The sequence below is a fragment of the Boleophthalmus pectinirostris genome, unplaced genomic scaffold, assembly GCF_026225935.1.
Source record: "Boleophthalmus pectinirostris isolate CB_2022bp ecotype Guang Dong unplaced genomic scaffold, ASM2622593v1 HiC_scaffold_21, whole genome shotgun sequence".
In the NCBI taxonomy this organism is placed as follows: Eukaryota; Metazoa; Chordata; class Actinopteri; order Gobiiformes; family Gobiidae; genus Boleophthalmus; species Boleophthalmus pectinirostris.
This window is the reverse complement of record NW_026571175.1, coordinates 19095684-19107256: the sequence shown is the minus strand read 5'-3', so window position 1 is coordinate 19107256 and position 11573 is coordinate 19095684. Positions and strand designations below refer to the sequence as shown.

The 11573-nt window shown below is 39.4% G+C and overlaps 2 protein-coding genes across 3 annotated transcripts in view; one reads left to right on the top strand and one right to left on the bottom strand.

Moving 5' to 3' along the window:
- The first annotated feature begins 1936 nt into the window (after positions 1 to 1936).
- Positions 1937 to 3444, top strand: cfap300 (cilia and flagella associated protein 300). Its single transcript, XM_055156979.1, has 7 exons — positions 1937 to 2046; positions 2141 to 2222; positions 2288 to 2357; positions 2463 to 2620; positions 2692 to 2864; positions 2977 to 3043; positions 3234 to 3444. Exons 1-7 carry the CDS (start codon positions 1937 to 1939, stop codon positions 3366 to 3368), a joined length of 795 nt encoding a protein of 264 aa, XP_055012954.1. The 3' UTR covers positions 3369 to 3444.
- A 44-nt stretch (positions 3445 to 3488) lies between these two features.
- The window catches only part of LOC110167352 (potassium voltage-gated channel subfamily KQT member 4), a 30405-nt gene continuing 22320 nt past the window's right edge, over positions 3489 to 11573 (bottom strand). For both annotated transcript variants that reach the window (XM_055156972.1, XM_055156973.1), the window contains exons 10-14: positions 10454 to 10683; positions 10291 to 10390; positions 6582 to 6713; positions 6373 to 6511; positions 3489 to 6293 (exon numbers count right to left, since the gene is read on the bottom strand). In XM_055156972.1, the coding sequence (XP_055012947.1) occupies positions 6090 to 6293; positions 6373 to 6511; positions 6582 to 6713; positions 10291 to 10390; positions 10454 to 10683 (805 nt within the window). In that variant the 3' untranslated portion in view covers positions 3489 to 6089. The remainder of the gene's footprint in view (positions 6294 to 6372; positions 6512 to 6581; positions 6714 to 10290; positions 10391 to 10453; positions 10684 to 11573) is intronic.

The following is an 11573-nucleotide window of genomic DNA, read 5'->3' as shown; positions in this document are numbered from 1 at the left end:
GAGAATAATGTGTTTGCTCATAGTCCCTACTAAATGAAAAAAATAATTATTTTAAAGAAAGATAAGTGGTTTCTCAGACTATTTGATCCATTACAGAAAAATATAAATGAAAAACAGACAAGAGGAGGGGCAAAATAATCAAATCTGATGTAAAAGCTGAAAAATAATTAACTCACTTGGAAGAATGAAGGTACTGATAATTTGCTTATTATATTTTGATATTATATGACATCATGCTGGGGTGGTTCTGTATACAAATCTGTGGTGGAATGTTCAGCTGTTACAACGGTGACACAGTGCAAACATTGGTATATAAAGCCAAAAATGTTTTAAGGTCATCTGAAAGAACGCATTTTCAAGAGTCTCTGATCAAAAAAATGATTGTTCAAGGTCTAACGCTAGCAACATACAGCCCAAAGAGCTTTACTGAACAAATACATTAATCTAATAAGTTAGTCATGTGAGCTAATTTTCTCTCAGAAGACACAATTCTTTGTTAGTCTCAAAGATCAAACTGAGGTGTGGAATAAATCAAAAACATAAGAACTTCAGTAAGCGAGAAAACAAGAATCAGAAGACTTCCATTTAGTGTTTTGTTCATTGCTTTTAAATGACTTTGAATTGTTTTTAATTACTTTTAATTGACTGTAATTTATAAGGGACTTGTTTAACTGTACAAATCAGCTAACATGTGTAGGTGTTAGCTGATTTGTGTGACTACTCCTTTATTGTCAAATTTAAGTGTGCATTGTGTAACTTTTCTGGAAGAGGGTCCGTCAAATGCTTTCCCTTGTGCTCATGGAGATATTGCCTCGTCTGAAATGTTTCACAATATGACAATAAACAGCTCTAACTTATATTTATTCAATTACAGGATATTTTATTCCTCAGGAACAGGTATTCTGACTGTCAGCAGAGTTGCCTCTTCACATATCTCACCTGTAACTTGGACTGGTTTGGTCTCCATGAAGATAGAGTTTTAATACCATACTGTGAAATATTCCAGATGAAGCAAAATGGTGAATAGCATTTAAAGGACCCTCCATCAGAAAGTTACACAATGCAACTTTATGTTCAGATTAAAGTCTAACTTGAGTAATAGAGCTTCAGACAGAGCAGAGCCTCTAGTTAGCATCACACTTCAGGGAGTGTTGATGACATGAGCTGCAGTGTTTCAAAGGATAACTTGATTCAATAAATTCAGGGATGGATAATGGACAGAAATCTAGGTGTAGCAATAGTTTGATCTTTGTAGACATATTCAGTCTTTATACAGTTGCAAATAAACACCGAAATAAGGCTTTATTATTTGCACAACTACTTACCCACCTTGCTTTAGGTTTCTTTCAGTCAGAAGGTATTCTCCTTGAAGTATGTGGTCGCCCTCAAGTGGCAAAAAAAATACATAAATAAGTCAATAAATAAATTGTTAACACATTCATATACACCTACTTACTATTAAAAATACTGTAAATTAATTATAATGTCGAATCCTAATGTATTGTGCACATAGAGTACTAACTAGCTAACGCTAACTTAACTGGTAGGGTAACACGTATAGATATAGAACGGTTACCCCTGTACTAAGATGGCAGCTTTGTTGACGCATTAGTTCCAATAGACAGCGGCAGTCCATCCGAGATCTACCATTCTATATCTACGGGGTAACGCGCATATATCGTGACAAAGTCCAGAAAAACGCGAGACTTTGGTGTTGTCATAGCAACTGGTATACACAGAAAAGTACATTCAAGCCAAAGGTCCTGCATTTACACATGGGTCTGCTCTTTTAGATTACCTTTCTAAAAATCTATGTACAAATTATTTACAGTTTCCTCTGCCAGTAGTAATAGTCATTCAATGCCAGAATAATTAACTTAAAAAGGTAGCTAGTGTAAGTTATCTGTTAATTGCCGGTAACGAAGGTAGACTCAGAATGGCAGCAGAAGGATGCGGGTTTGAGAAAACTTTCACTTTCACCTCTCTTCCATCTAGGAAGTTTACATTTCTTCAAGACCGAGAGACGTTATCATTTTTGATGAAATGGTAAAGTTTTATTATTTGCCATGATCGTGATGTTGGCTAAGCTAACCATGTGCATGAATGTCGCCTTGTAACTTGTGAAATATGTAACGTTCAGGTCTATGCTGGGAAGATTGTCAGCTCAGGCATTTAGCTTTGACCAGAGCTTCTTTCCCTACAACAGTGAAAACTTTGCCCATGTGAGTCTATAATAACACATTTGTATTAACAGTTCATCACACCTAATCTTTTACTGTACTTTTAGTGTTTTTTCACTGACTCCAATGTGGTGTCCATTCTGAAGAAGGTAGAGACCAAAGCCTGGGTGCCTTTTGGTATGCTACATACTCTCGAAATCCTTCAGTATTGATAGTAGGAAATTGTAGTACCCTGTCGTAGTTGTGGAATGTTTTTGATGTGTGTATTGTGTGTTTGTGCAGGGAAAACTGTAAAGTCTGTTAAAGTGGAAGTGGTGTCTTGCTCAAAGGTCTCAGTGGATTTGTTTGACCCAATTTACTCTTGTGGCATTTTGAGGCCCAGTGGACAAATTGTCAAATGTTTCCATGAAGTCTATCCCGACTATGATGAACTAAGACAAGTCAGTGTCTGGCTTTAAACTCGTGCACCTGTCCATTCGCCAGTGCATGACCTAACCTTGTGTTTCTTCAGATGTTGCTTGATGAGGAGTCGGAGCATTACCCTGTGATCACTCCAGAAGAACGGCAGGAATTTCTGTTCCGACTTTTTAAGCACCTGTGTCTTGGGGGAGAGCTGTGTCAGTATGAGGAAACTATTGAACCTTACATCCATACCACAAAGCAAATCTACAAAGATCTAATCAGGTGGATAGTTTCATTATAAGATTATAAAATGAACTATGAACTAGAAATTTAATTTATAGTGATTAACATAAAATTTATGTTTTGTTTTACATTCCTTTATTTTTTGTTCCAGTGTCCAGAAAGATCGAGAAACAAAAAAGATCAGTGTTGTGACAACAGTTCTCAAAGTTTCTGCTTTTGTAAGTGCTATATGTATGATTATGTAATATTCTTCAACTATTCATTATTTCCTGGTCATTTTTCAATGGTGTGAAAACACATAAAGAACATTTAATTAACTTTATTAATTCATGTGGACGTTAACTGTTGTCACTACATGGAACATGATTAAATGTGAATTAAATCAAAACTAATGTTTATTTTGTCTAGGATGAGTCAGAACCATATTTCCCTGGACGACCTGAAGAGGAGGAGCAAACCTTTGCCTACTTGATTGTGGACCCGTTTAAAAGGCATGTGATATTGATGTACCATATTTATGGAATTGGAGATTTTTCATTTTAATTTGTATCTTTATGTGTCAATATATGATGACATGTTTGCTTACATTTGATGTACATATTCTGTAATATAGGCTATTATAATTAAATTTAATTGGTAACACAGGACAAATGCAAGTAAGCATACAGTCCAAAGAGCTTTATTGAACAAATAAATTAATAAGTTAGACAAGTGAGCTAATTTTCTCTCAGCAGATACAATTCTTTGTTTGTCTCGAAGATCAAATTGACGTGTGCAATAAATCAAAAACATAAGAACTTCAGTAAGCGCCATCATCACTATTATTATCAACCTGTAGCTACATAAACAGGAATTGGAAGACTTCCATTTAGCGTTTTGTTTATTGCTTTTAAATGACTTTCACTTGGACAGTTAAAGGGCAACGAGCTGGAATGTCGAATGGCAGCAAGTCATTGATCATTGTTTTGATGGTGGACTTCTGGACAACAGAGTGACAAAGAGCACGTGCAGATTGAGTCATGCATAGATAGCATTCAGTCAGTTAGACAATCACTGTTTCTCAAATCCCTAAACTAGCGCCCACTAGTGGCCTCAGAGGTAGTTGTGTGGAAGCCGTTCTAATTCAAGGTGGCATGCTTATGAAAGGACACACATGCCTGCAGACTTGTCCATGCCTCCAATTTTGAATCCAACATACGCATTAGGGTGTCCCATTATTGCGCATATGATATACAAATATACAATATTTCAGAAGATTTCAAAGGCTGCAACCTTACAAACCAGTCAAATGTGTGGGACAGTGTATAGGAAGTTATATTAAGGAAGCACTGATTTTATAAAAGTAAAGAGTAAATAAAGGCACAGGTTATCTCGTTTCATGTTGGGAATTGGACATCAGTCTTTTTCTTTTTCCTCATCACATGCAATACTGAACTCTCACTTACATCTTTACAAAATGTGACATTCTTTGACATTTTAGCAATCTATCATAATAATGCCTCTAGTTAAGGTAGATACCTCTAATTTTGTTCAATAATGTTTTTCAATGGGACAGAAGTGAAAGAAACTGCCACAAAGCATACAGGTGGAGAAATAAAGTACATTCACTGTTCAAAAGGTTCAGGCTTGGCTTGAATGGAAATGCAGTACCTGAGTCAAGTTTCTTGACAGGACCAGATGGCCAAATACTGTGTAGTAACCTATTTTTTTCTTTTATTAAAGCTGGCAGCATTTGATTTAAAAAAATGATGTTCATTGTAACAATGGAAACCTGGTATCAGTGACCACTGACCTCTTGGTCAGGTAATGCTTGCAAATGAGATCTCAGTTGGCCATTCCTGGTTAAATAAAGGTTCATTGGGCTAACTTGACATTATGCTACATTTATATTGAACAAATCTGAATATTGTCCTAAATCCTACAGTAATCATGAAAAACATATAAATGTATGTATATTTCATTAAGTCTAACACTGTTACAGTAATGACATTAAAATATATAACAAACCATTGTACTTTTTGAGTAACAAAGCTGTTCAAGAAAAGGAGTCTTGTTGTATGGCTGTTTGTAATCTCCAGTTTTGCCCACAAACAGAAAGTAACAGAGCAATAGCAGCAACAGATTAAACAGGCCTGACATCAGTAACAGCTTCAGAGTGGACCACTTCCTAAGACACGTGCATTTACAAGGACTTCATGCGCTACCTGAATGCCTCAAGTTTTTCATTATTTTTGAAAACTGTACAGCTCAGGTCAGACAAGTTTCAAAGTCATTTCCAAGGTCATGAAAAGGTCATGGAGAGGTTATTATTGTCGACTGAACCAGCTGGTGAAGTAGACCTGAGGCTGCGTTCGAGAAGAGCACAGAAGAACAAACTGAAATGAAAGCAGATTGTAAGTGGGGAACATGCATGTCAGAGGTGGGCTGCAAGACACAGAGGTTTAGAAGACATCTTTAAAACACTGACAGATGTAAAGACATTGTCAAGAATGTTTTTAAAGGTACAGAGGATTAATTAAGTGTTGACAAAGATTATAATAACGTTTTGTTTTGTTTTTTGTTTTTGTTTTTTTGCACTAGGGCTTGCTGAAATTTGTTCGTACAAAAGTAAATTATACAGGCAGCCACAAGACATTCCTTTCATTCTTTTTATGTAAAATATTAAATTGCTGCCCTCGTGTGGCTGTAGAGCAGTGAGCCGCAGAGGTGGAGCGCTTTGGCAAGGTCCCACAGAACTCCTGCGGCTTCATTATATTATATAATGGGTGATTTTGTTCAAGATATGACTACATTCATCACAGTATTAAAGTTTTAATGCCATTCAAGTAAGTGGCAAAAATACTGAAGAAAAAATAACACTGTCATGGCACTTGCAAACTCTCAGGAGTCCATAGATTTAAGCAGCCAAGAAAGCAGTGATAAAAGACATATATTCTCTAAACATTTACAAAAAAGATACAGTCTACCTATCTACAGTCGAAGCTGGACATGAGCGCAGTGTGATGAGGAGTATGTGGGGAGTCAGTAGTTATATGTCTCCTAGTGCACGTTTGTCTCTTAGAGAGGGATATGCAGTGAGCTTTGGCTGAGGCTCCATCTAGTGGCCTCTGATGGAAACACATCTCATCTGAAAATGATCAGGTAAAGATATAGAGGAGACCAGAAGCACCATTCACTGCAGAGTGTTGTAAATGAGGAGCAGACAGTGCCCAGTTTGTGTCCTGTCTGTTTGTTGAGCCCCGACAGACTCTGTGCAGGCCGCTGTCATTCCAGGTTGCCACTCTGGGACTGGGATATGTTGAGGGTATTGGCGGAGGGGAACAGGTCCTTTTGGTCTGTGGGGCTGTGGTAGTCCGAGGTGAGGTCCGGATCGAGCAATGAGGACAGAGTGAAGTGGGAGGAGCCTTTCTTCAGGCACTGTGAGTAAAAATTCAGCAGAGCATCTAGTTTGTTCTCTATGGACTGCACCTGAACAACAAACAGAAATATAATAGTGTTAATCATATCCAGCATATTTCACAGTGATTGTTTTGATAGAAGCATTTACCTGTTTCTCTACTTTCACTACACGTCCCATCATGCTTAGTTCATCTAGGGGGTCCAGCTCTGGAGGTGTCTTTTCTCCCTTTTCAGAGCGAGCCTTCTTGTCTGTTGGCACAGCCCCTCGTCCTATTATTTGATCCACCCTTTTTAAAACAAAACATTATTATAGTGTACATTTGTAATAGCAATACAGGTCATATAGTGTGACGTTACCGTGTTTGCAGGCTCTTGATGCGTCCAAGCATGTCCAGGTGTCCAGCTGAATATTGCTCTATAACGTCCTTTACATCGTACGGACGTAGAGTCTCCTTGAACTTCCTCTTGGCCACCAGAAACTTTAAAATCCTGTACATAAACAGGCATACACTGAAGTTGACCTCCGTTATCATTGTCCATATGCTGTACCTATCCAAATGTACTGTAAACCTTTTGAAAAATGCAACGCAGCTAAAGACAGCTATCAAATGCTGTATAGGCCACACCAAATATAACTAGATTAATTACAGTCGGCTTGACCTTATCAGTGACAAACAGCTCCATAATGAGGCCGCCTTCACCCACACAGTAAACCAAGCGGATATATTGTAATGATGACAACATCTTCAGAAGACATCTGCTTATCGCAACTTGCTGTTTCAGCAATTAGTCCATAGTCACAGCTGTAGGAACATTCATCCTCTTACTGCCAAAGGGCCCAAGCAGATAACATATGCAACACACTACCACATCCCAGGATGAAATCAGGACCCGTTGGCCACTCTTGTTGCACAGGTAACAAAGTATTAACCAGATATCACTGTGTGCTTTGTGGCCAGACTTTTTGTATAAGATGGTCGTTCAATTGCCTTTTTATCACTGGGAGCATAGACAGCACATAGATGCTGGCTTTGCGGAAAGGTTGGATCTCCCAAATATAAGTGAGACATAACACCCTCACTCAAGCCGTCATCTGGCCCCTGTGATGGATTGCACCGCGAGTGAGGTAGGGAACGCTGAGAGGGTGGACAGCAGAGGGAGGCTTTGTTCACCAGGAAATCCTATCTTTCACACCCAGATGCTTAACTCCACTATAATACTCTGAGATGCCTTTAAGAGAGGAAACGGTACGAAGGAAATAAATCACATCAAAGGTCTAAAAGTGGATGACTGCAAACATTTACAAGGAGCCCTGAAGTGAAATGTAACAGTGACATAAGTGCATACGTGGACCGGGCAGTGACATGGGGTCAGTCTCTGAAATAACCAGCGTAACCTTTGATGAGGTCAGCAGCGTTTGCATTAGAGGCAGTTGGTAACAAAGAGGTGGGTGCTCAGAGGACAGGAGGAAGAGGAGCACAACGTGGAGGAGGGGTGGTGGTCCACAGCTGGTGCAGCCGGAGAAGCAGTCAGCGCGCTCCCTCCTCATGCAGCACTGTTTCTTGATGACTCGCCGGCTATTTTTGCAGCCACTCTTTTCTTATTTTGCAGGTAGATGCAGATTTTTTTGCCAGGGTGGGTCTCAGGTGCGGGCAAAAGAAAAGGTTGGGGAAACAGGAGAGCTGGGACTTTTGATTTAGATCCTCTGAGGGTTTAGTTTAAAATGCTGACTCTCTTTTTTAGTTGATAAAACGTTTTTCATAAACTGTAGTCAGATGTGAGTATGCTGCCTTAAAACTTAAACAGGCACTGCCAGAGGTTGGTGCACCTCTCTAAAAGACATAATGTTTCCCAATTGTATGGAAGATGAGATGCAAAAGAAAGATGGGAGGGACAGGAACTGTCATCTGTGCCCCAAATACTCGCAAAACTGAGTCCGAAAATCCTGCAACCCAGCAAATGTACAATCCTCATACTTTTCAATAGCGCAAGTTTCATGTGCATGTGCAACTTTAAAAATGACTGTTATGCTGACACTTTTCCTAGGTGGGCCAAGAGGGTGAGCCACTTCAGGGACAAGTCAGAGTATACCCCAAATTAATTGTGCTGCTTCATGAACGAAATATAGCACAGAAGCTAGAAGCATTCAACCAGTCAGGAAAAGCACTGCGTTAACACTACGGCTGAGAAGCCAAAACAACACAGGATGATGATTGAGGATCAAATCTGTATAAATACCACAAATACTCTTTAACAAAGTGTGCGCTTCAGCAAACACTTCTAAAACTGTAGTTTATGCAGTATTGGATTTGCACACAAAAACATAGAGGAGGGCTCATAAATATATCTGGCCTTCTGTCTTTATTTTCAAAACAAAGCACTTCAACAATCCAAATGTATCTGTGTAAAGTGAAACCTCAGCACTAAGGCTTGGTGCAAAATCTCACTTTAACAAACATCAATCATGATGCTGTGCATGCGTATGTGTGTGCGTGAGCAAGTCCACGGAGCACCTGCTGTTTACACACCTGCACTATCTATAGGAACTCCCTCCCTCCATTGTCTGCAGCACAGAGCAGCCTAGGTCACCGCGATCTGCTGAGTCAAGTGCAGCCACGAGGTGGTATCAAATACGCCCTATCTCATGCATCCAGGGATCAAATAATAATACTGTGGCTCTCTTGCTAAAATGTTTTGGCAAATGACAATGCCCTTTGCTTATAAAGCATTTGTGTCATACATTTTTCTGCTTATATTCCAGCTATAGTAAATCAAAATAGATGGAAACTAAATCTAAAGGCAATATGTATTCTAAGTATTATATTAATAAACTAAAATAATGCTTAGTTGGACCTGTTTAGCATCATCACATTATTTTCTGCTTCCCTAATGTAATGATATCAATTATCCGCACATATGAGCCTCACAAAGCACCTACAGCGCCACTGCAGCAGGAAACATGCTGCTCAGTCGGATAAAGGGCTCTGGAGACCACCATGGCCCCAATACCAGATGTTTAGAGGGAATTGTAGTTTTTTTGCCTTCATCAGTGAAAACCTCTCTGTAGGTCAAAATGTGTAATATTTGAACATGTGCATAAAAATCTAAGACACCCCTAGGAATATAAAGTATTTAACAATATATGAATTCATTACATGATTAATAGTATGTGGTGTCTATTTTTTTATGAAGAAAAGACATGTAGTTTGCACAAACCGAGATGTGCTTTGTTTCCATTTGCATAAAACTCCTAACATTATGCGGGTAAGGGTTAGTGGTACTGCTTAAATGGTTATGGAAAAAAATGATGTGGTTTCTAAGTTAAGTAGCCTTTACAGATGAAACCCTAACAGCAGCTCCATACACTCCACAGTATGCTATGTGGAGTAGTCTATGGGATACTAAAAGTTATAAAGTAGTGCATTACATCGAACAATAACCTGTCTGTCTCAGCATGTATAAGATGCCAGTAATATTTTGCAAATACAGATGGTTTAACATTTCAGTTTTCCAGTCCAACACAGAGCAGAGGCTGATGCTGTGCAATGATACTATGATCCATATGAGGTGTGTACTCCACTCCACACAGAGGCAGCCTTGATGCTCTGTGCTGTCTCTCCCACAAGGTCACAGTAAAATCACCTTTGAGCAGCCAGGCTCGGTTACAGTCAGTGGCAAATACACTCTATGGGAATTAGAGGGATAAATTCTGTTAATGAAGATGACAGGACCAGTCCATGTAAACTGGACCAGTGTGGCCCTATTCTATCAGTGGCTACCGGCAGCAGCTGGAGCTCACATCTGTTTGTGTGAGGTAGTTGCAGGTGGACTAAGTACAAGCTGCTGCTGAGACTGTAGATGTACTTTACATTAAAACATGAGCACACAGGAGACTGTGAAAAATGTAGGCTGTACATGATAGTGACATGATCTATGAGGAGAAACAAACAAAGTTAAAAGCTGGAAAATGCTGCCTTATCTTCTGTAGAAAAACACTATGGAAAACAAGCATACAGGTTGTTTAAACACATAATTACAGGTATGTGATTCAGACTGTGGACCTCACCTGACTGCTCGTATGAGAGTCTTCACTGCAGGAATGACCTCATCCATGGCCACATCACAATACGACTTGTCTTCCACATTGTCCTCACCAACCCCCTCCACTGCCACATAAAGAGGACACAGTTATCAGACACTACAAACACAGATGAGATATATTAGATTACCATCAGCAGGTGGGCGTGGCTTGAGTCGTAGTGAAGTACGAAACCGTGTGCGATCATTGAAGCTCCAGCTTTTCTGGACCTTCCCTGGGCTGGTGGCCTCTGGAACGTTCTCCTGACTGGGCGAGCGCCGCACCCCAGAGCTCGGAGGCAGCGGTGAGGCTTTATTCCGAAGAGCCTGAGAGGATCGCGAATTGTTCATCCTGATACGATCCCGGAAACCCATTTTCCCACTAATGAGAACAACATAACAGCCAAACAACAGGTTTTATTTTAACATTTGTCAGGTATAAATGATTTTACAAATGTACAGCCACTCAGAGTACATTGAAATAAGCTGTGTTAACTTTTGGGAACAGGAAAGCAGTAGATGAAAGTACTGATAAAATCATTTGTTAGTAAAAGTAAAGTTTGAGGACTCACCAACAAACAAGAAAAGGACAATAACAACAGACAACTGTTTTGGGAAGAAGCTTGACCACAGGGTCCCTCAGCACTGTTTTAATGTAATATATCACTGTCACTGATACAGCACAGTCAAATGAAACCTGATTCAAGAGGAGCAGCAGAATATGTAACGTCAAACATCATAAAGAAACACCTTTTGTTCTCATTTATAGAACTATGCCACAACAACCAACAGAACCCTAATGTAGCAGTTCACAGTCCTGAGACTGCTCCCTCTGTGGAGCCACTCACATGTAACACTCAGTCACGGATCCATAGGCAATGCAAACGTCATGCACCACAGAGCAATTCTAGCCCAGGCCGTATACTTCACATGTTTATGATGATATACTCGTTGTGCGTGTGTTGTAGCAAGCCATTTAAATTAAATTTTAAATAGTTCAGTTTTAAGCAAAAAGGTGCATTTCACATAGGTGAGCTGAAATGCTTTAGGTACAGGCTGGAGGAATTCAGAATGAAAGAGGTGCATGCAGCACATTCACATGTTCCTGTCCTGGACAGAACATCATGCACTTAAGACCCATGTTATTTCAAAAAGGGACAAAATAAACATGTACAATGCTTAATACACAAAATAATAATTTTGTAAAAACAAGCAAGCCAATTAAATTTCATGTCAGCTTTTTTTTCATATACAGTCTCTGTAAACCATATC